General features: G+C 53.4%; 2 protein-coding genes across 15 annotated transcripts; both read left to right on the top strand.

Annotated features, from left to right (window-relative positions):
- ATXN7L2 (ataxin 7 like 2) lies at positions 1-8,831 on the top strand. 5 transcript variants are annotated; one of them, XM_034932909.4, is made up of 12 exons: positions 1-178; positions 2,155-2,220; positions 2,604-2,708; positions 3,105-3,315; positions 3,616-3,902; positions 4,481-4,563; positions 4,945-5,198; positions 6,028-6,226; positions 6,369-6,490; positions 7,020-7,815; positions 8,125-8,202; positions 8,684-8,831. In XM_034932909.4, exons 1-11 carry the CDS (start codon positions 52-54, stop codon positions 8,164-8,166), a joined length of 2,292 nt encoding a protein of 763 aa, XP_034788800.1. In that variant the 5' UTR covers positions 1-51; the 3' UTR covers positions 8,167-8,202; positions 8,684-8,831. The 5 variants fall into 5 exon arrangements, with proteins under 5 accessions (XP_034788800.1, XP_024782452.2, XP_034788832.1 ...); XM_063599484.1 differs by having other exon boundaries at positions 13-178; positions 3,712-3,902; XM_024926684.5 differs by lacking the exon at positions 8,125-8,202 and having other exon boundaries at positions 2-178.
- A 144-nt stretch (positions 8,832-8,975) lies between these two features.
- LOC100970458 (probable transmembrane reductase CYB561D1) lies at positions 8,976-16,542 on the top strand. 10 transcript variants are annotated; one of them, XM_008964755.7, is made up of 4 exons: positions 10,111-10,390; positions 10,623-10,726; positions 11,253-11,290; positions 11,866-16,542. In XM_008964755.7, the coding sequence occupies exons 1-4, from the start codon at positions 10,243-10,245 to the stop codon at positions 11,975-11,977; spliced, it is 402 nt and encodes a 133-aa protein (XP_008963003.2). In that variant the 5' UTR covers positions 10,111-10,242; the 3' UTR covers positions 11,978-16,542. The 10 variants fall into 10 exon arrangements, with proteins under 10 accessions (XP_034788854.1, XP_008963003.2, XP_008963016.1 ...); XM_008964768.5 differs by having other exon boundaries at positions 11,789-16,542; XM_034932980.3 differs by having other exon boundaries at positions 10,118-10,257; positions 11,789-16,542.
- Positions 16,543-20,504: the final 3,962 nt, after the last annotated feature.

Genomic DNA, 20,504 nt, shown 5'->3' with positions numbered 1-20,504 from the left:
GAGGGGGCCGCGCGGCGGCGGCGCCAGGGCGGGCGCGCGTCCGCGGCGGTGATGGCGGTGCGTGAACGCGCGGCGGCAGCAATGGCCGCTCTGGAGCGGCGGGTGCCGAGTCTCGATGACTTCGCGGGACAGAGCTGGAGCTCGTGGGTGGAGCGGGCCGACCTGCCCGCGGCTGACGGTGAGTAAAGCCACCCTAAAGTCCGGGGACCCCATCACTATCTCCCCTCCCCCCTTCCGGGCCCCCGCCAGCTGAGGGGAGCCGCCGACTGGAGCCGCCGTCCGGCTCCCCGGCCCCCCAAACAAAGGACCCGCCGGGTCCTAGTGCCCGCCCGCTCCGTCACCTTCGCGCCTCCGGGTCCTAGCGCCGGCTCACCTTTCGCAGCCCACCCTGCCCACCTCTGCCTCTGCCAGTCGCTAATACCTGCCCCCATATAGGCTTGCCTTTATCTTTCTCCTTGCCTGCTGCCCCTCAGCTCGCGCCCCTCCTGCACCTGCCTCCAGCTTTCCCTGTCCGCAACAGTCCTGCACGTGTTTCCCACGCACCCCACTTCTGTGCCCCCTTCCTCACCCCCCTTGTTCCTTCGCCTTTTGCCCCACACCTCCTGCTCCTTTTCGGCATTTGCCTGCAGCTGCAGTGCTTTTAGACCCCCGCCCTCTCCGCGGTAGTTCGTCCGTCCATCCATCTATCCTCCCTCCCTCCATCCTTCGGTCCATCCATCCATGCCTCCAACCCACTGTCCTTTCCCAGGCCTCTTGCCCTGCCTCTTGGCTCTCTGCTCTTACTCTCACCTTCTCTAGGCCCCTGAGTGCCTTAGTGAGCGGGCCTACAGCCCCTTCTTCTGATCTTTGTCTTCTGGGCCCCAGGGAGCACCTGGCCTCGTGGCCTTTCGGGGTGACAGCAGGCATCACGCCCCTGAAGAAGTTTGCAAGTGAGAAGAGGTGGAGGAGGAGACTGCACGGAGGGGTCTCTAATGACACTTGTTCTCCTCTGAGACATCCGACTCCCAGTTTCGTTCTATCCATCATTCCCCGCACTTGCATTTAACGGACTTAGAGTGGGAGCTGCCCCTTGTCTCTTGCGTGCCTAACCCACGACCCCTCATAATCTGGATATTATATAAGATTGTCAACAATCTTCTCATCCTATAAAGGAGCATAGCTGTTAATGGGCATCAGAGAGCAGACCTAAGTGGGAGCCCAGGCCACCCTGGGGCTGCCCCATGCTGGGTGGGCAAGGATGGGGCCATTGTCAGGGTCTGGGTGCATTGAGAACCGGAAATGGAGTCAGACGGGTTTGGTGACTCAGAATTGATTTTTTTTTTTCCCAAGGGACAGGGAGGGGGCGTAGAGGAGGGAGGGGGGAGGAGAGAGGTAGGGGGATGGGGAAAAAGCTGCTTTGCACAGCTAAGATGTTTTTGTCATTAACCCAGAAACTGAGGTACAAGGGCAACCCCTGCCCAAAGGCCCTCTAAGAAGGGGAGGGACTTGCATAGCTGACCAAGGAGACTTTGAAGATGCTCAAGGACCAAAGACAGCAGTTTCTCTGCTCTGTGACCATCCTATCAGTGCAGGACCTGAGAAGCTGGGTGTAACTTTGACAATGCTATGGTAACCCAGGTGGAGCAAAATTGAGTTCATGGGGGTGGGGACCTGGGAGAGTATCTATTTGGGATGCCACATAGTAGCAGAAAGGACCCATCGAGAAATCTCAAGAAGAGACTCAGGGACTTATAGAAACATTGGTTAAGGACGGTTTCCTCTTTAAATGGGGAAGCAGGCCCAGAAAAGAGATGATACTTACCCACAATCACCCAACTAGTTAGCAGTGGAACCCTAAACTGCACCTTGAAGTGAAGGGTCCCATAAGAAAGGTGGATGGATTCTTCTTAGTGGGGCCATCTTAGTCCAGATGCAGCAGGTGAAGGAAGATGGGCATTTGAGAATGACCCACTGAAAGGTTCCCCAAGTGGTCCTAGCACCAGGAGCTTGTCACGGAGTGTGGGCTTCATACTGTTGAGCTGCAGGCCCTGCTTGGGGCTTCTGGAAAGGGGACAACCTCTGGGTTGTCTTCTGGGAAGAACAGTCTCTGGTAAGGAGAGGCTGGAGACTCTCTAAAACTGGCCCTGACCCTTCTGAGCTGTGTTTCTCCTCTAGGGGCTGAGCTGGAGGAGAGTAGCAAAAACATGAAGAAGTTGGATGCCATGACCCTCATTAAAGAAGGTGGGAGTCGACACACATTAGGGCTGGGACCCAGGGCAGACAGGACCACGCTCCACTTTTCCACCACACTACAGAAGGAGGTGGCTGCTTGAAGCAGCTGTCTGGGGACCCTCATTTTGATAGGTCCGAGTTGGCCGGTTGTTCTGGCTCCTGTGACCTGTCGTTGGAGATCATAATCATAGGTGATTGCCCACTCACCTGAAAGCGTATACCCTTTGGGACTGCTTAGATTGAACTCTGGAAGCTGGAAGCATTCAGCATGGAGCTTGTTATATCAGCGGGGAGGTGAAGTGCCTTCTGAGTGTGGGGTGGGAGTGCTCTCCGATCTTCCAGAGAAACCCTGGGATCTTCAGCCCCAGTGACATGGGCTTCTGTCATTGCAGACATGTCCATCTTCGGGCACTGCCCTGCCCATGATGACTTCTACTTGGTTGTGTGTAACCACTGCAGCCAAGTGGTGAAGCCTCAAGCTTTCCAGAAGCACTGCGGTGAGGGGAGCCCTAGGGAGGAGATAAAGGGACAGGGGAAGGTGGAGCATGGAACTCTGAGGACAGGGTCAGTTGGGAGGTCTCGTGGGGTAATGGAGGGTGGTGTTGAGGATAGGAAGGTTGTGGGGGTGGCTTCAGAGCATTGTGGGGAGTCGGGTTATTGTTTGAACAAAATTCTAGCATCCAGTGGAATTACGGGAGGAGTTAAGAAATTCAGGAAGCTGGGTCTTGAATTTTGAGTCTTAAAGGCTCAGATTCAAATGGGAAGGAGGCATGTTTACAATCTAATTTATGGAAACTCAGATTCTCTCATGTGAGTCTATGGACAGGGTTAGGTTGGGGAAGGAAGTGGTGATACCACTCACCTTGATTATTCTTTCCACCTCCTGGTGACAGAAAGAAGACATGGGCCCCTCAGCAAGCTTTATGCCCGGGCCCCACCCCCACCTCCAGCCCCTGCCAGCTCTCAGAAATGCCATGTAGTGAATGGGCAGGGCCCAGCTTGTAGGGCCCCAGGTTCCACGAAAACCTCCTCCAGGGAGAAGGGCCAGGGGTCCCGGAGCCGTGGCCACCAGCCTCCTGAGAAGACCCAGAAAGACAACCTCTGGTAAGGAGAGGCTGGAAACTTTCTAAGACTGGCCCTGACCCTGACCCATGGATGGGCTGACATCAATACAGACAGCCCTGGGTCAAGGCATACTCCTCACAGCAGGAGGCAGCCGTCCTGTCTGCAGCTTCCTTCCATATATTCCAGGGAAGATGGGGTCTCCTCTTCCCGTGTTTCACACCCCTGCTGGAGCCCACCCAAATTCCAGGGCTGGGAAAGAGATGGCTCTGGGCTAGAGTCCAGGCCCCAGGCCTCGCCTCCCCTCCCCTCCCCCAGCCAACCCCCTCTCTCTGTGTGTAGCCTTTTCGTGCCTGTGGTGAATCTGGAGAAGATGTCCAGTCTCCCAAAGCCTGATGGACATGGAATCAGGGTGGCCCCACCCTCTGCTTTTCTCAGCCAGCCAGGGGGCCTCACCAAGGACTCCCCTGGAAAACCTCCCATGGCTCCCCCTTCTAAAGAACCTCCTGGCAGAGAGAACATCGAGATCATCCCCAGTGAGGGGTCCAGTCACTGGGCTGAAGGCAGCCCTCCTGAAAAGGAGCCCAGTGGGACCAGGCTGCCCGCTAAAACCCACCGGAAGATGGCTCGTGAGTAGTTGTGGTCTTGGGGGTCCAGAATGTAGAGTGGGGACTCCTTTGGGCTGCTTTGTCCTTGGGCTGGATGAGGAGGAGGTCAGGTTTATGGGCCTGGCCATCACAGGTTGTAGGGTATAGGAGCCCCGTCACCTCTTGACCTGCTTGCTTCCTGGGAAGCTTCTCTCCATCCTGTGTCTCCTGATCAAGGCTGAGGGAGCCCATGCCCAGGAGGTGAAGTTCTTTCTCACTCTTTTCTCACCTAGATCCAGGGCGCCAGCCTGACACATCTCACAGCTGGCTTCTCTGGCCTCCCAGATGCCCATGGCTGCTTTTGTTTCTTGATGTGTGTTGCCCTGCTTTGGGCTTGAAGTCCCAAAAGGCGCACCTGAAATTGGGATAGGGATGGTTCTCACACCCAGCAAGGAGATGTTGATGCCCAGAAGTTTATCTGGAAGGTACAGCCCCAGGCTGAGGGCTGGAGTCTCTTCTGCCTCAGTACCAGTTCTCAGGCCCTTGGCAGGAAGCGGCCAGATCCTCCTGTAAACTCCTGGAAATGGTCTTGAGGTTCATTGGAAGTGCTTTCCCCACAGGGAAGGAGTGCGACCTCAACAGGCAGTGTGGGGTAATAAATCCAGAGACCAAAAAGATCTGTACCCGCCTGTTGACCTGCAAGGTAACCCCCTTCCCACTGCACGGTGAGGGAGGACAGCACAGGGCTTGCCCACTCCTTCCCTGGGCAAAGAGAGGAATGTCAATGTTACTGAAGGTCCAGCTTAAGGGAGGGCAGTTAGGCCCACCCAAGGGAAGGGGAGATGGGGATGCCCCTCCTGGGCAGAAGGTGGGAACAGTGGGAAGGAGGGAGTTTCCAGATTCCCCCATCCCAAAGGAGGGTTTTGGCCCCATGGGGGAATGAAACAAAGACACATGAACACAGCTGCAAATATGCCCACCTCTCTCCCTGCCCCCCAACTTGCCCGGGCCAAAGCACCCTGCCGTCCCTCACCCCTTCTCAGTTCATACCTACTCCCCAGCTCTCCACTCTGCTGTATTCTAGATCCACTCAGTACACCAGCGCCGGGAAGTCCAGGGCCGGGCCAAGGACTTTGACGTGCTGGTGGCAGAGCTGAAGGCCAACTCCCGCAAAGGGGAGTCTCCCAAGGAGAAGAGCCCAGGGCGCAAGGAGCAAGTTCTCGAGCGCCCCTCCCAGGAGCTCCCCTCCTCAGTCCAGGTTGTAGCAGCGGTGGCTGCTCCCAGCAGCACCTTCTCTGTTCGTGCCAAGCAGACCTACCCATACTGTGCACTGCCCAGGTACGTCTAGAATCCAACCCCTACCTCACCTGGGGGTACTTGGCCCCTAAGCCATCAGGGGCCCCTGGAAACAGGCTCAGGGAGTGTCCTGGAAGAGGCACTCCCTCAGCCCTGAGTGTGGGGGTATTCCTGGGGCTCCTGACAGTGGTGTGGAAGCAGGAGACTCCCCTGTTTCCAACCAGGCATACCACAGCACCCCAGCCTCTCGGCAGTGTGCCAGATCCAACACTCAGGATATGAACATTTTCCCAGCTGCCTCCAACAGACCGAAACTTGTCACTGGGGAGCTGAAAGGGTCACACTCCTGGGCAAGGCAGCCCTATGTGTATTCACTCACTGGCCCCTTCGCGTGCAGAGGCTATGCCGGACCCCAGGGAGAGCCTGACTTGCTGAAGGAGACACACATGCATCTCTGCCTGTCACACAAGGGGCAGACACGAAACACAGGCTCAGCTCACAGACAGGCTCACAGGAATATGTGATGCAAGAAGGGGGTTGAGCGAGTTGACTGGGCTGACCAGAGCTGGGTACAGTTTTAACTGTGAAGATTTTCTGGAGGAGGCGGATCTGCAGCAGATTATCCCCTGAGGAGGAAGGGGCTGGGAGGTGAAGGGGCTGGGGAGAGAATCCCTTGGGAGCAGTCTCTCTGTCTCTTACTCTGTGAGCTATGTCGTTCCCTCCTGTCCTTCCCTTCCCTCTGTCCTCTTCTGATTGCCCTGCAGGGTGTCTGCCCTGGTGCCCTGCTCTTTGAGCTCGGCAGGTTCAAGGATGCCCCTACTCTGACGCCACAACAGTCACATTCCCCTGGCATCCCTTTTGGCCCTTCCAGGTCCCGGGCCTCCTCCGAGAGTGAATTGGATGATGAAGGCCCCTGTGGTGGTGATGGGGACCCAGGCCTCTTCCCCTTCCCCATGCCCCGGGGTGGGACCCAGGCCTCCAGCGAAGAGAGTGAGGAGGAGGGGACATCTGACGACCTCCACCCACCCCCTGACTGCCATTATGCAACCCGGCCCCCACGGCCACAGGCGGTAAGGACCTGGAATAGGGGCCTATGGAGGGGGTGGCCCAGCACTCCTGGCCAACAACATGGGGAGGAGGCCAGATCCTGTGTGCAGATGCTGTCTGTGCACCCCAGACCCTGCCAACCATGCACCTTCCTTCTGCCTTTAGTTCTGCACCTTTGGGAGCCGGCTGGTGAGCCCAGGATGCTATGTGTTTAGCCGCCGGCTGGACCGGTTCTGCTCAGCACTCAGCTCCATGCTGGAACGGCACCTCAGCTCACACATGTGGAAGTAAGTCTTGGACCCAGAATGGAAGTTCTAGAATGGAAATTCCTAGGTTCCAGACATACTTGGGCTTCAGAAGCCCTGATCTTTCCTGTATACCCGTAGGTGTGCCTTGGCTATTTGCCAGCAGGACCCCAGATAGGGAGTAGCATGAAAAGGAGGTGGGAAAACTTGGCAGCCTAGAGTTTGGCTAAGGCAGGGCATGGAAGGGTGGTCTGGGGGTGAATCTAGACTTTCATCCATCACTTCCAGTACCTTTTGGGTAACTAGGGATAGGGGATGCCCAAACCAAGATTTAAAATGAAGTTCCTACTGGGCTACCTCCTAGTTAGTAGGTACTAGCTAATTCCTCTCCACAGGCACACCCTTGTGTCTTCTTCCTAACCCTCAGTTCCAGCATCTCCCAGCAGATGGCAGCAACTCTGGGGCTCTGCTGACCATTTCTAGGTGGGGCAGAGAGACTGGAGTGTGTCTTGTGTTGGGGGAAGCTGTCTTGTTTCTTGGCAGTCACAGTGGGGCTTTCTTTTTGCTGCAGGAAGATCCCACCGGCAGCTGAACCTCCAGCTCACCTTGTCAACTCCCCGTTATCTGCTCCCCTGAGCCCATCCTCTACAGGCACCTGCCCCCGCCTTCCAGGTCCACCCCCGAGACCTGCCTGCCCAGCCTCCATGCCCCCCACCAAGGACAACCTTGTCCCCAGCTACCCTGCAGGCTCCCCCAGCGTGGCGGCTGCCTGTAGCCAGGCAGAGTGCATGGGCGGGAGCCAGGCTATCACCTCACCACTGCCTGCCAACACGCCATCCCCGTCCTTCAGCAAGCTGCCGCCTTCCAAGGCCAGCAAGTCATCCAAAGGCAAGGACGGGGTGGAGGTGGAGGCCCCTTCTCGAAAGCGGAAGTTATCCCCTGGCCCCACCACTCTTAAACGGACCTGCATCCTGGAGCCCACTGGAAAAGGGAAACCCTCTGGCTGTAGGGGCCTCTCGGCCAAAACTAAAACAGCCCTGAGCATGGGGCTTAATGGGACAATGGGGCCAAGAGTGAAGCGGGCAGGGCCCCTGGACTGTCGTGGCTCCCCTCATCAGCTCCCCACACCAGTCAAGGCTTCTCAGCTGGAGAACCAGGGAGCAGCCGGACACCCAGCCAAGGCCCTGCCAACCAACTGCCTCTCTGAGGAGGAGGTGGCCAAGAAGCGGAAAAACCTGGCCACTTATTGCCGGCCAGTGAAGGCCAAGCACTGTCAGGCTGGTGCCCCTGCTGATGTGGCCTGCTCTGTGCGCCGCAAGAAGCCAGGCCCGGCCCTGGCCTTTGAGGAGAAGTGCTCTACACTGAAGGTACCAGCCAGGCTCCCTGAAGATTGATGAGGGTGGGGCACACAGGGGGTACCTGATACAGAGAAGATGCTACATTGGTGTTTGTGCAGGGAAAGGGAGGAAGGGGAAGTTGAGAGAGTTCCTGGACTGTTTTCTTTAGGAAGAGGTAGGTCAGTTCTTAGCAAAGTGTCTCCAGCTTTTTGCCTGGTGAACCTTCCCCTATCCCTAACCCTTTCCCTTGGGCTGAGGAGATGCGGCACCCCTCCACCCCTGCTTTTGCTATAATCAAAGGGCTACTTCTTTCTGAATTGGCTGTGACCCTCATTCCAGGTACTGGAGCTACCTCTGTTCCCTGAAGGAAAGGGAGTTTGAGTCCCTGGGTCACAGCCTAACATGCCGAGCAGCAAGGTGGGTGGGCTGGTCTCACTGGTTTTTCCTCTGGGCATCAGGGCCTTGAAGGGCAGGCACACAACCCCATGTCCACTTATGCACATGTGCCCACCTCCAGGTGTGCAGGTGACAGGCAAGTTCTCCAGGGTTTCCAGTAAAGCCTGCAGCCAGTTTTATTTGCCTCTTCTGGTGGGAGCCCTGGTGTAGTGTGCCATGTGCTCTCCATATGATCTCTGCCAGGAGGGACTTACTGGAGGTGGGACGGGGGTGCTCTCCTGGGTTAGATGTGGGCCTGATCATAAACCCTGTGTGTTCTCCAGCTTCACTACCCAGGCTGCCCCTGGTGAGCTGGCATTCATCTTCCCCCTTGCTCAGTTTTACTCACCAGGCCAGCAGAAGGAAATCAAGCTTTAGCCTCTGTAGTGCACACAGTTCACTGGGTAGGACAGCTGGTAGGCCCCCACCCTGACCCTTTCTCTCGCCTCTTGTCTTCCTGCAGTCAAAAGCCCATTAACGAGAAAGTGCCTGCCCACTGCAACGGAGCCGCCAGCACCTCCTCCCCTCCAGATCCGGGCCCCAGGCTGCTGCCGCTTTTTATAACTTTATATTATTTTTTTTAAGAAAAAAAGCTCTTTAAAATACCTCAAGACTGTCTCCCTGTTCTGTTGCTGCTATGAAAATATAAAAACAGAAACATAGAAAAGGAAGGAAAAAAATAACAAAATGAGTGTCCTTACTGTCCCCAGCCCTACCCTGGGAGGCTGAGATGATAGGCAGCCAGACTCCAGCTCCCATAGCTTGCCTGCAAAAGTCTCTTATGCTCATTATTATTATTATTGTCATCTTGTCATTTTCAATAGTGTGAAAAATGTTTGTGTCACTGGGGTAGTCTTTCCAGACAGGATGATGAGGCGTGTGGCTCTGAATGAGTAAGGCTTCCTGAGTCTTGACACCAGAGACGACTGTGGTCCCATTGGGAAGAGAAACTCGAGAGGGGGAGCTGCACTTCTGGCTCTTTCTAGGATCCTTGCCCTGAGGGTCTGGGAATTGGCTTGTGACCCTTTTCTGGTCCTTCAGCAACCCTAGGCATCCATCCCTCCCTGAATTATTGTCTGCTTTTCTTCAGCTGTTCCTGCAGCCTCATTTTCTCAGCCACTTAGGGAGCTTGAGCTGGGTTGGTCATTGCTGTTGGGATGTTCCTGTTTTCTATTGGACAGCCTTCCTTCCCTGCCTGTGGGTTTGCCTTTAAGGAAGGGGTAGAACCTTTCCCAGGGAGGCCTTCTTGGGTTGAACCACCCCTTTTTTGGAGGCAGGAAGGGAAAAGGCATCATCACTTGCAGAACTGGTGGTGTGGGAGGCCACAGGAGTGTGGGAGGCCTTGGTCCTTCAGGATCACCTGGCTCCTCAGGGCTGAGCAGCTGTTGAGGAGGCGGCAGGGCTGGGAGTGCCCTAGTTATTCCATTTATCTCGCTGGGGACCACTCCCGTGCAGATGCGAGAGGAGACTTGCATTTCCCTCCATTGGTCCACCAGGTTGAAGGCACTATATTTTGGCGATGTCCTTTCCTATTTCCTATTCTCCTTGCTCTTAGGCATGGAGGAAGCTTGTTCCCTGAACAAGACAAAATGAGGTGACAGGAGACAGTGCACAGCCAGGGAAATCCAGTACTACTAGAAATCGGCTCCAAACACTTGTTTCACACTCTTGGTTCAGCGTACCAAGTGTGTGATTTGGGGTTTCACTGAAATCGTTTGCCACAAAAGTAATTTCCACAGGCTGCTTGGGATTTAGGCCCTTGTAGACAGACACACAGATACAAATGAAGGTGGGCTGGGAACTGTTCGGTCCCCTTCTGCCTCCGGGCTCTCGCGGGAGCGGGCCTCTCCGGGGCACTCGCGTTTCCCCCCCAGCCCCCAGAGGGCGCTGTGGGCCACTCCGCCGCACTGCCGGCGGCGTCCCCGGGGAGGAGCCTCTCCTGCAGCCGCCACCGCCTCCGCGATCGCAAACCCGGAAGACGTGTTCGGGCAGCTGGAGTGTACGGGCCCGCGGGCCACGGCCATGCAGCCCCTGGAGGTAGGTCTGGTTCCCGCTCCAGCTGGGGAGCCGAGACTGACCCGCTGGCTGCGGAGAGGCAGTGGGATCTTGGCGCACCTGGTAGCTTTGGGCTTCACCATCTTTCTGACAGCGCTGTCCCGGCCAGGAACCAGTGAGTGTGCGGGGCGGGGTTGCGGAAGGGGGCGGAGTGGAGATGCTGGAGGGGCAGCGCTTGGGAGCCCCGGGAGACTTGGAGGAGGGACCCCAGCAGTAAAGGGGAGACAGAAACAGTGGAGGGATTTTGAGGGCCTGGTGGGGCGGGGCCCCAGGGATCCTGGAATAATGGGGTTTTGGGTGCTGTGGGGGAAGGGCAGACGATTGAACAGACCGAACTACTTCCTCAGAAACAGGTCCCCTGATGGAGGATAGAAGTGAAGGAGGCCGGGCGCGGTGGGTCATGCCTGAAATCCCAGCACTTTGGGAGGCCGACGCGGGTGGATCACTTGAGGTCAGGAGTTCGAGACCAGCCTGGCCAACATGGTGAAACCCCGTCTCTACTAAGAATACAAAAATTAGCCAGGCGTGATGGCGCGCGCCTGTAGTTCCAGCTACTTGGGAGGCTGAGGGAGGAGAATCGCTTGAACCCGGGAGGTGGAGGCTGCAGTGAGCCGAGATTGCGCCACTGCACTCCACCCTGTGCGACAGAGCGAGACTCCGTATCAAAAAAAAAAAAAAAAACAACAACAACCAAAAAAAAAACCAAAAAACAAAAAAAGGGGCAGAGGACTGGGCTGCCAGCTGAGAGGTGCTGAACGGGGAACCCGGGCCAAACTGTTGTATGTGTGTGGATAAGGAGGCCCTCTTGGTTGCCCACCCTGGGGCTCCTTGGCTGCTCCACTTTGTCCTTAGTTCCTGTGCCCGATTAGGATTGGGGATGGTACTTTTCTCCTGTGGGTAGATTCTTTGGGTTCCACCTAGCTACAGGGGCAGGAACAATGGTACCAAGCCCTCAGCCTGTTCTCTTTGATTCTTAGGTCTTTTCTCCTGGCACCCTGTATTCATGGCCTTGGCGGTGAGTTTAGGCTTCTATCTGATTTGTTTGGGTATGCCTCACCTCATTCTCCCAGGGAAGCACCCAGCTTTCAGAAAGCTCAGCCTTTCTAAGGCTAAGACAGGTGGAGGAAACATCTAGGGCTCATCTTTCCCTGCAGCCTATGGGATTGGGAAACCTGGAGGGCTGGGCCATAGGCAGTTGTCAGATGGTTGAAAAGGGCGGGAGGGCATGGAAGATAATTTCTTTCTCCATTGGGGCCGGAAAGGAGAAGGGGGGAGAGGTGTTATCCGGTCATCTCCCGACTTGTCCCCAACGTTCAGGAAGAAGTTTAACATTTGCTGCTCCACTGGTCAAGAAATGGGAGTCATTGTAGAGGTTGGGATGGGGAGATGTCAACCTGAATGAGGAGACGTGCACTCAAGTGCTGATTCCCAAATGTTCCCAGAAATGTTGAGCTGTGAGGCTGGTGGTCCTGATTGAACTTATTTAACCCTTACCCTTTGTCCTCTTTGTTAGGATGTATGAGAGCACCTCCTTTTTCTCAGGCCTCGAAGCCAGACATGAGGCTTACTGGCTCTCTCCTATGTTCACAGTTCTGCCTCTGCATGGCTGAAGCCATCCTACTCTTCTCACCTGAACACTCCCTGTTCTTCTTCTGCTCCCGAAAAGCACGGATCCGGCTCCACTGGGCAGGGCAGACCCTAGCCATCCTCTGTGCAGCTCTGGGCCTGGGCTTCATCATCTCCAGCAGGACCCGCAGTGAGCTGCCTCATCTGGTGTCCTGGCACAGCTGGGTGGGAGCCCTGACACTGCTGGCCACTGCTGTCCAGGCACTGTGTGGGCTCTGCCTCCTTTGTCCCCGGGCAGCCAGGGTCTCAAGGGTGGCTCGCCTCAAGCTCTACCATCTGACGTGTGGACTGGTGGTCTACCTGATGGCTACAGTAACGGTGCTTCTGGGCATGTACTCAGTATGGTTCCAGGCCCAGATCAAAGGTGCAGCCTGGTACCTGTGCCTGGCACTGCCCGTCTATCCAGCCCTGGTGATCATGCACCAGATTTCCAGATCCTACTTGCCGAGGAAGAAAATGGAAATGTGAGTTCCTGCGAACTCTGAATCTAGGTGGGACACTTGCCTTGAACATCATGGTTCCTTTGGTGATCTATAAGGGATCTATTTAAGAAGTGGTCAGGTTTTCGCACTTCTTGGCTGGTCCAGGGACTGCAGAAACCAAAGCTGCTATTGTTGAGGAATAATTCAGTGGGTCAAAATGGGGAGATGTACTGGGTATGAGTGGAAGGTGATGGAGAGCCTGATCCTGAAGCCTCTACTTGATGAGAGACAGAGTTTTGGGTGGTGATAGTGATGTGCTGGTGGTCATTTCTTGCTTGTGTGCCTGATGAAAAATTGGGTTCCTGTACGTTATGAATGGCATCCATGGATATTTGGGTTACTTTTAAGAAAGCAGTGTGATGTAGTGGAGAGAGCCCATGGGTCTTATCTATGGGATGTGGTCCTCTTAGGCTCTGTTGTACAACCTTAGGTACATTCCATGTCTTAAGACCACTGTTTCTTCATCTGTGAAATGTTTCTAAACAATCTCTAAGTCCCTTCCTTCTCTAATATACAGCGTCTGTCAGGTCGATGTCTCAGAACACTCTCCTAGCTGTGGACCACGTGGACCACTTAGCAGACTCAGGGGGTAGTTCTTTACTCTCCCTTTACTCCCCTGGAGGGACAGCTCTGCCCTTGAGGCCCTTCAGAAATTTGTGCTGATTTGGTCCCTGTGCCAGGGCACAGGGGGTCAGGGATTGTGGAAAGAAGGGACTCAGGTGAGGGTCTTCTGGACTCTAAGACGGTAAAGGCACTAAAGTCACTTTAAAGCTTTTGGAGAAGCAGGAGGGCATTGGCTTAACCAAGCCGAAGGCTCCTGGCTGGGCTGCCTAGCCCAGCTAAGATCTTCCTTCAGCCCACCTCAGGATCCGGGCTTGAGGGCTGCAGGGCCTGCGTGCGCTCCCTCCCCCGAAATCACTTCTCAGGGCAAAGGAGCCCCAGGCATCTCATGCTTTGCCCTTCTTAGGGCTCAGGTTCTTGCCTTAGCACATAGCTTCTGGGAGCTTTTTTGAAGCTTTTCATAAGGGCCAAGGAAGTGGGGCAGGGCTTTTCTGATCCAAAGAAAACAAAGTTTCTCTGGTTACCCGTCTTCCCTTGTTATCTAAGCTTTCCTCAGTTGTCATCTCTTCCCAGCTCTTTGGTCCAAGAGGGGGCTGAGTTTGGTGCCAGCTGGCAAATGAAGGCTGGACTCTCTTCCCTCCAGAGACCACCACCCTCCTTGCTGCAGCTGAAAGTAGTTCCCCAGGCTGCCCTCGGTGGTGAGGACTGGATGCTAGACTGCTGAGCTGTGGTCTGGGCTCAGTTGAGAAGATAGGATCTCCCTAGATCATGGCAAGGCCTGACAACAGCTGAGCCAGGAAAGTGCTGCTGAGGCAAGTAGACATAGCTCACAGGGAACTCTGGGAAGCCTGGGGTGTAGGCGCTGGAGCTCCAGTTCCCAGGAGCAGGGGCAGGTGTTCCTAGATGTTAGTGTTGTGGATGTCCTTGGTCTTCTGAAGATTCAGGTCCTCCTCTCCGGGTAGCTTAGAAGTAAGGAGGTTGGTTTGATTCAATAGTACAAGAATGGGGACAGCAAGGGCAGAAGTGTCCTCTCCACGTAACTCATTATGCCTCTCCTGGGGGAGATTGCATCTCCAGGACAAGCATCTAAAGGAGGCCCCTGCTGTGCAGAGGGGTATTGTTCCTGTCTCTTTCATTGTCCTCCCTCCTCTCAAACTCTCCAGTGTGGTGTGAACTCAGAAGAAACGGTTACTGGGGCTGCATGGAGAATTTCACCTGCGGTGATTTTGATCCAGGGACTGCATCTCCTCTTTCCTCATCACAGCCAGTGCTGAGAGGCTCATTCTACCTGCCGCAGGGTAGGAGGGCCAGGCAAAGTTCACCAGCTTGCTCTAAGAGCAAGCAGGCAATGCCGTAAAGCCTGAGCCTGCCTGAGGTGCTGCCTCCTCCCAGGTGGTGCGGGGGCTGGTGGGCGGGCGGGCAGGCGTGCTGACAGCCGGCAGTTTGCGTGGGCTGTGCCATCTGATGTCTATTCCCAGCCCTGGGAGGAAGGGGGAGTCATTTATATTCTGCAGGAGGAAGGGGCCCCAGCTGTCGCCTTTCTGACCAGCAGGCCTGGAGGGCAGGGGCACAGAGCAGAGAGGAGGGCACTGGTGGTCTCCTGCTTAGCCTGGTCTGACTGCAGTGTAGGGAATAGGTCACCAGGAGGAGCCCTTCATCCTGGCAGGCCGGATTGTGGAGGGACTTCCCTTCCCCCCCTTTTCCATTTCTCCCTCCATCACCACCTGCCCTCACATCCTGGGGCAGCAGCTGGACAGCCATTAGTCCTCAGTGCCAGGGCACTCTTCCTCCAGCTGGGATCTCAGTGGCTCCCAGCTGCATGGGCTCCTGCTTGTGTGTTCCCTCCTCCGCCATCCTCTGTTCCCCGCACCTCCCTTATTCTGCTCATGTCTGGGGTATTCACTTGGCTCCTCAGCAAGGAAGCAAACGCCTTGGAGGAGAAGCACATGGTTGCCCTTTTGTCCTTGCTCCCTGGCTAGGGAAAGCTGCTAGTGGTCAGCCTGTTTTGCCTTTTTTTTTTTTTTAAAAAAAAAGCCAGGGCAGGGTGCTTAGATTTTAAAAATTTGCGTGTTATTTGCACAAATTTTCATATCAAGCTAAGTCCTGATTCCAAATTTGATTATATTCCAAATTTGATTATATTCCAAATTTGATTATATTCAGATTCAACCTTGAGGACATTAGAAATATAGATGGCTTCTGTATCCAAATCTGAATGGAAATGAGATTACCCTTCTGGGTTCAGATACCCCTCCCAAGCCCCCGTCTTTTCTGTAACCACCCCTCCTCTGAGCCCCATCATGGCTGGGGTTGGTATGGAATGGGAGCAGCTCTGTATCTGGGGAAGTCCTCCAGCCTCACCTTCTTGGCTCTTAAGTGGTAGGCTGTTACCACTTGCCAGCCTGGGCCTCCTCTCTCCCCACCCTTTCACAAGGCAGGCTGCCCTTCCGCACTCACTGGCCCATCCCTTCTTTCTCATCGTCCCACCCTTCCACCCCCGTGCATGGCTGCTGTAGGTCTGGTTTTTTTTGTTTTTTTTTTTTTTAAGACGGAGTCTCACTCTGCCGCCAGGCTGGAGTGCAGTGGCAGAATCTTGGCTCACTGCAACCTCTGCCTCCCGGGTTCAAGCGATTCTCCTGCCTCAGCCTCCCGAGTAGCTGGGACTACAGGCACGTGCCACCATATCCAGCTAATTTTTGTATTTTTAGTAGAGATGGGGTTTCACCATGTTGGCCAGGATCTCTTGACCTCATGATCTGCCCGCCTCGGCCTCCCAAAGTGCTGTGATTACAGGCGTGAGCCACCGTGCCTAGCCAGGTCTTGTTTTGAAAACCTCACTGTGGGAGATTCAGGCATCCTCCCTAAGCCAGCTGGCCGCTGTGCTAAAGCCTGTTCAGAGTTAATAATAATCATTAGCTGAATGGTGCTGGGGCCTTTCAGCTTCAGATCTCTAAGCACTTGCAGGCTGAGTCAGTCAGCCCTCACCTTCCCCCTCCTTCCTGGGCTGCAGAGTGTAACAGAATGGGAAGGCACTGTGGGAAGGAAGTCAGGAATCTTGCTGCTAGCCACGCCTTGCAGTGACTTGTCGTCTGGGAGTGGGCACTGAGTCCTCTCAGTAAACTAATAAGACTTGCACCTGACAAAGGTCAAGATATGTAGGGAACACAGTGTATGCTAGGCTGAGACCTATGGTGGTGGCAGGGGTGGCTGTTGAGCCTGAACTTCCAGTACTCCTGCCCTTCCTTCTGTTTACCTGGCTTGGCCTACAGGGGGCATCCCTGGTCTTGATGCCTCAAGCCCAGCATTTCTGGGTCCCTTCTGCAAGCTCAGAGAGCAGGGAGGCTTCTGGTAGTGCTCTTGATGCTCCTGTGTCTGGTTGGCACAAAGATCCTGTGTAACATGAAATGAAAGGTGCATCAGCTTGGGGGCTGGGAAACCTGCAGTATGGGTTTACTCCGTCCCTATCACTGGTGTGGCTGTGGGCAAACCACTTATTGCCTGACCTACCTCACAGGGATGTTGTGAGGGTTTGATGAGAGAATGAATGTTAACAGGAATTGGAAAATTCAAAGCATTAAACACATGTAAACAGGTGGTATTATTATGTTCTTGTCCTTCTCTTTCACTGAGCCAGGCTTTGGGCTTTATGCTTCTTAGGCAATAAACAGTTATGGATAATGACAGGGGATCTAAGTCTCAGAGAGTTGTTCTGGCCATCATAAGAAAACATGGACACATTTCTTCCTTCCAGATGCAAGGTCAGCTCTTACCAACTCCTGCCAGAAATGCCACCACGGCCATGACTAGTGAAGTTTGCCGTAAGTGCTGCCTACCTGGTGTTCCCAAATCACAGGGCAGACTGCAGATCTCGGAGTCAGTACAATTCCTCCCTAGGTCCAGCCTGAAGTTCCTGGAGCTGGTCTTCGTAGGGAGCTGCAGGTCACAAGTCTATCTAAATCTCTCCTAATTCTGCCCTTCTGAGGGAAAAGTGGAGCAGACAAGCTAGGAAGGGAGGAGCAACTGGAGCAAACAGCATCGCCACAGACCCTCTGTTTACCGAAGCCACAGAATGAGCAACACCTGCCTCAGGCATTGGAGATGCAGAGCAGGGACCCCTGGCTTCCCAGGGTCCACAGCCTGGTTTCCCTTTCCCCATTTCAGGCTCTTGGAATAGGATCAGTCCCCTCCTCCTCCAAGTGCTTTATTGGCATTCACATACACACACACACACACACACACTGAAAGCAGTTCTGTTTAAATTTTAAATTGGGGAAGAATACTTTCCATTCCATTTGTCTGAGAGCAGCAGCAGTCTGCCTGGAGTGGATGCAAAGAAGCAGGAACAGCAAAACAGCAGTGCAGAGGCTTGAATATTCGTTTTTTATCTTAATTGCTTTTTCTGTCCTGGGATCCAGGAATGAAACACTAGTCAGGCATTGTGTGCAGAGCCTCAGCAGTTCTCACCAGCACTGCACAAAGACGACAAGCTGAAAGGCAGAACTGCCCTGGAGGGTGGTTTGAAGTAGCCCGTCTCCAGCATGGCGCTGGGCTTAACCCCTTCATGTAGGCAGAAATTACCTCCAGTGAGGGGACCTTCCCCCTACCCACCCACTCAGGAGTCTCAGCTAGTCACCAGATGCATCACAGAATAACAATCTCAGTTTATAATCCACCTGCTATTGCTAGGATTTCCCAGATGAGTTTTTAACCTCTGTTGGAAGCAGATTAAGGAACGACTTCCGGCTATTCAGTGGCATCTGAGGAGCCAACTCTGTCTCACTGAGTATACATGAGTGGCCCCCTAGCACCCCTATCTTTAAAGCAGATACCCAGTTATCTCATGGTGCTTTCTAAGGATGCTCAGTTCTGCTCAGGCCCCCCAAAAGCAAACTATGACCAAGTGAGGGAGCAGTGGGAGGTAAGGGAAATGCAGCACAAAGTACAATCCAACTCCAGTACTTGCCAACCTGTATGTGTGCGCACATGCACGCATACACCAGCCTTGGAGGCAATGACTCCTGCCTAATGTATGCCAGTGCCAAAGGGCATCCAGAAGTCCCACTGCAGGGCTCCACGTCCTGGCTCACTGCAGGTTGGTTCTCTCAGGCCATGGTTCCAACCAGGGAGAGTAAACAAGCTGACTAGATTGGAGGCGTCAGGGCAGGTCTAAGTGTCTTCACCATTTTGCATTTTCCACCTAAGAGTGTAGAAGCCTGATGAAGGGGCTTGACTGGCAGCTGCTTTAGCCTTCCTCTCTCAAGCCCCAGGAGAGGAAGCATTCAGCACAGGCTGACTGTGGCTAGACCAGAAAAGCCAACCGTCCCACTGCAGGGGCCTGAGCCTTTTCTGCTATGTGGGTGGAGAAAGTGAAGCTTCCCCACTGGTTTCCTGGGTGATACAAGATAAGTGGTGCAAGAAGTGCATGCAGAAAGGGAAGGAGTTGAGAGACTGGGGGGAAGAGAGGCCAGGTTAACCAATGCACTGAACTCTTATCTATTCTCAAAGAAAACTGTCATATTAGCCTCCTCCCTCCCCGCAAGTGCTACCTAAGAGGAGCCAGGGTAAGTGCTGCAAGGCATGGCAGACAAAATTGCACATCTTGGCCAGAATCTAAGGAACTTCTTGTGGTTTGGGGGAGGTGGTGGGGAGGTGGTGAGGATGTGGGTGGTGGGTGGGTGGGGGGTGTTGAAGAGATGCAGCCATGGACTTCCTCGGGCTTGGCACAGGCCAAAACAGAAGAGAGAACTCCAAACTCCAAGTAGTCCTCATCAGACTTGCTCTCCTTATCAGCTTCATCCTGTCGGCCAAATTGTCAGCCATAGAAAAACTGCTTTGCAGATGAAAAACTATATAAATGCAGAGTATGGGAGTGCTCTGACATCAACAGCTGTCATTTCACTGACTGCCAAGGTTGACTTGTCTGATGTGGCTGGTTGTGCAGTAGCTCCACCCCTCGTCACCTTGGTTGTTCCTCCTGAAGTGAAAAACAACTTTCCAAACAGAGGAGGGCTGCCCTTCGGTCAAGACTTTAGGTAAGTATTCAAATTCGCATTCTTTTAATTTTTTTCCTTGTATCATTTCCTCTCCCTCTTTGGAATCTGCCACGACAACCCCCTTCTAGAATCACCAAGAGAGTAGCCAAAGAATCATCATGGTTAGAGTTTTAGAGTCCAGTCCAATTTCTGGTAGGCTGAATCTGTACCAAAACGTAGGGACTGCATTTTTCTGTTCCACGCAATGCCTAGGACACACTAAACTGTCAAGGAAGATTAACCTGCCCATTAGGTGAATATACTTTTAGCCTAAGATGGCTACCATTTACAACATGAAAATACTGATAATAAAATTCTGTGAAAGTGAGCTGCTGCCCACCATTTTTTAAAACCCAATCCAAGCATTTTTTTCCATGGTATGGTCAGTAGGCTTGATCCAGACTTTTAAGAGAACTCGGCAGGGAGGCAACCCTCTGCCCTAGGGATCCAGGAAGACTTCATTATCTACAAGCCTCAGCGAGCGCCAAGTCATGGGATTTCTAAACTCTAAAGCTTCAGTGACATTTGAGAATCTTAGGGGTCAGCAAAGTATGGTCTGTTGGTCAAACCAGCCCACTGCCTGGTTTTATGTGGCCTGTGAGCTAATAATAGTTTATATATATATATATACACACACACACACATATATACGTATGTATATATATACACACACATATATATGTATATATACACACATATATATACGTATGTATATATATACACACATATATATGTATATATACACACATATATGTATATATACACATATATACGTATATATATACACACATATGTGTGTATATATATACATATATATACATATATATGTGTGTGTGTGTGTGTATATATATATATAACATATTTTTTTTTTGAGATGGAGTCTTGCTCTGTTGCCCAGGCTGAAGTGCAGTGGCGCTATCTTGGCTCACTGCAAGCTCCACCTCCTGGGTTCACCCCATTCTCCTGCCTCAGCCTCCTGAGTAGCTGGGACTACAGGCGCCCACCACCACACCTGGCTAATTTTTTGTATTTTTAGTGGAGACGGGGTTTCACCGTGTTAGCCAAGATGGTCTCGATCTCCTGACCTTGTGATCCACCTGTCTCGGCCTCCCAAAGTGCTGGGATTACAGGCGTGAGCCACCGCGCCCGGCCTAGTTTATATATTTTTTAATGCTTGGAAAAACTCAAAAGGCATGTTAAAATATGAAATTCAAATTTCAATGTCCATAAGTCAAATCTTTTTTGGACCACAGCCACAGTCATTCATTTTTGTCCTGTCTGTGGCTACACTCAAGCTATAGCAGCACAGCTGAGTTGTAACAGAGACTGTGTGGTCTGCAGAGCCTAAAATATTTACTATCTGGCTCGTTAGGGAAAATGTTTGCTGACCCCGGTCCATCTTAATGCCTAGATGTATATTTCACCCATGTCCGTACAATAGCACTTAAAGATTTTCTTCCTAGATAGGACACACCCTTCTGAGGTACAGTGAACCCCACCCACAGGCTGAAAAAATAAACCAGTCAGA

The sequence above is a fragment of the Pan paniscus genome, chromosome 1 (genome assembly GCF_029289425.2).
Source record: "Pan paniscus chromosome 1, NHGRI_mPanPan1-v2.0_pri, whole genome shotgun sequence".
Taxonomy (NCBI): Eukaryota; Metazoa; Chordata; class Mammalia; order Primates; family Hominidae; genus Pan; species Pan paniscus.
The sequence above is the reverse complement of the archived record's forward strand: the minus strand, read 5'-3'. Positions and strand labels throughout refer to the sequence as shown.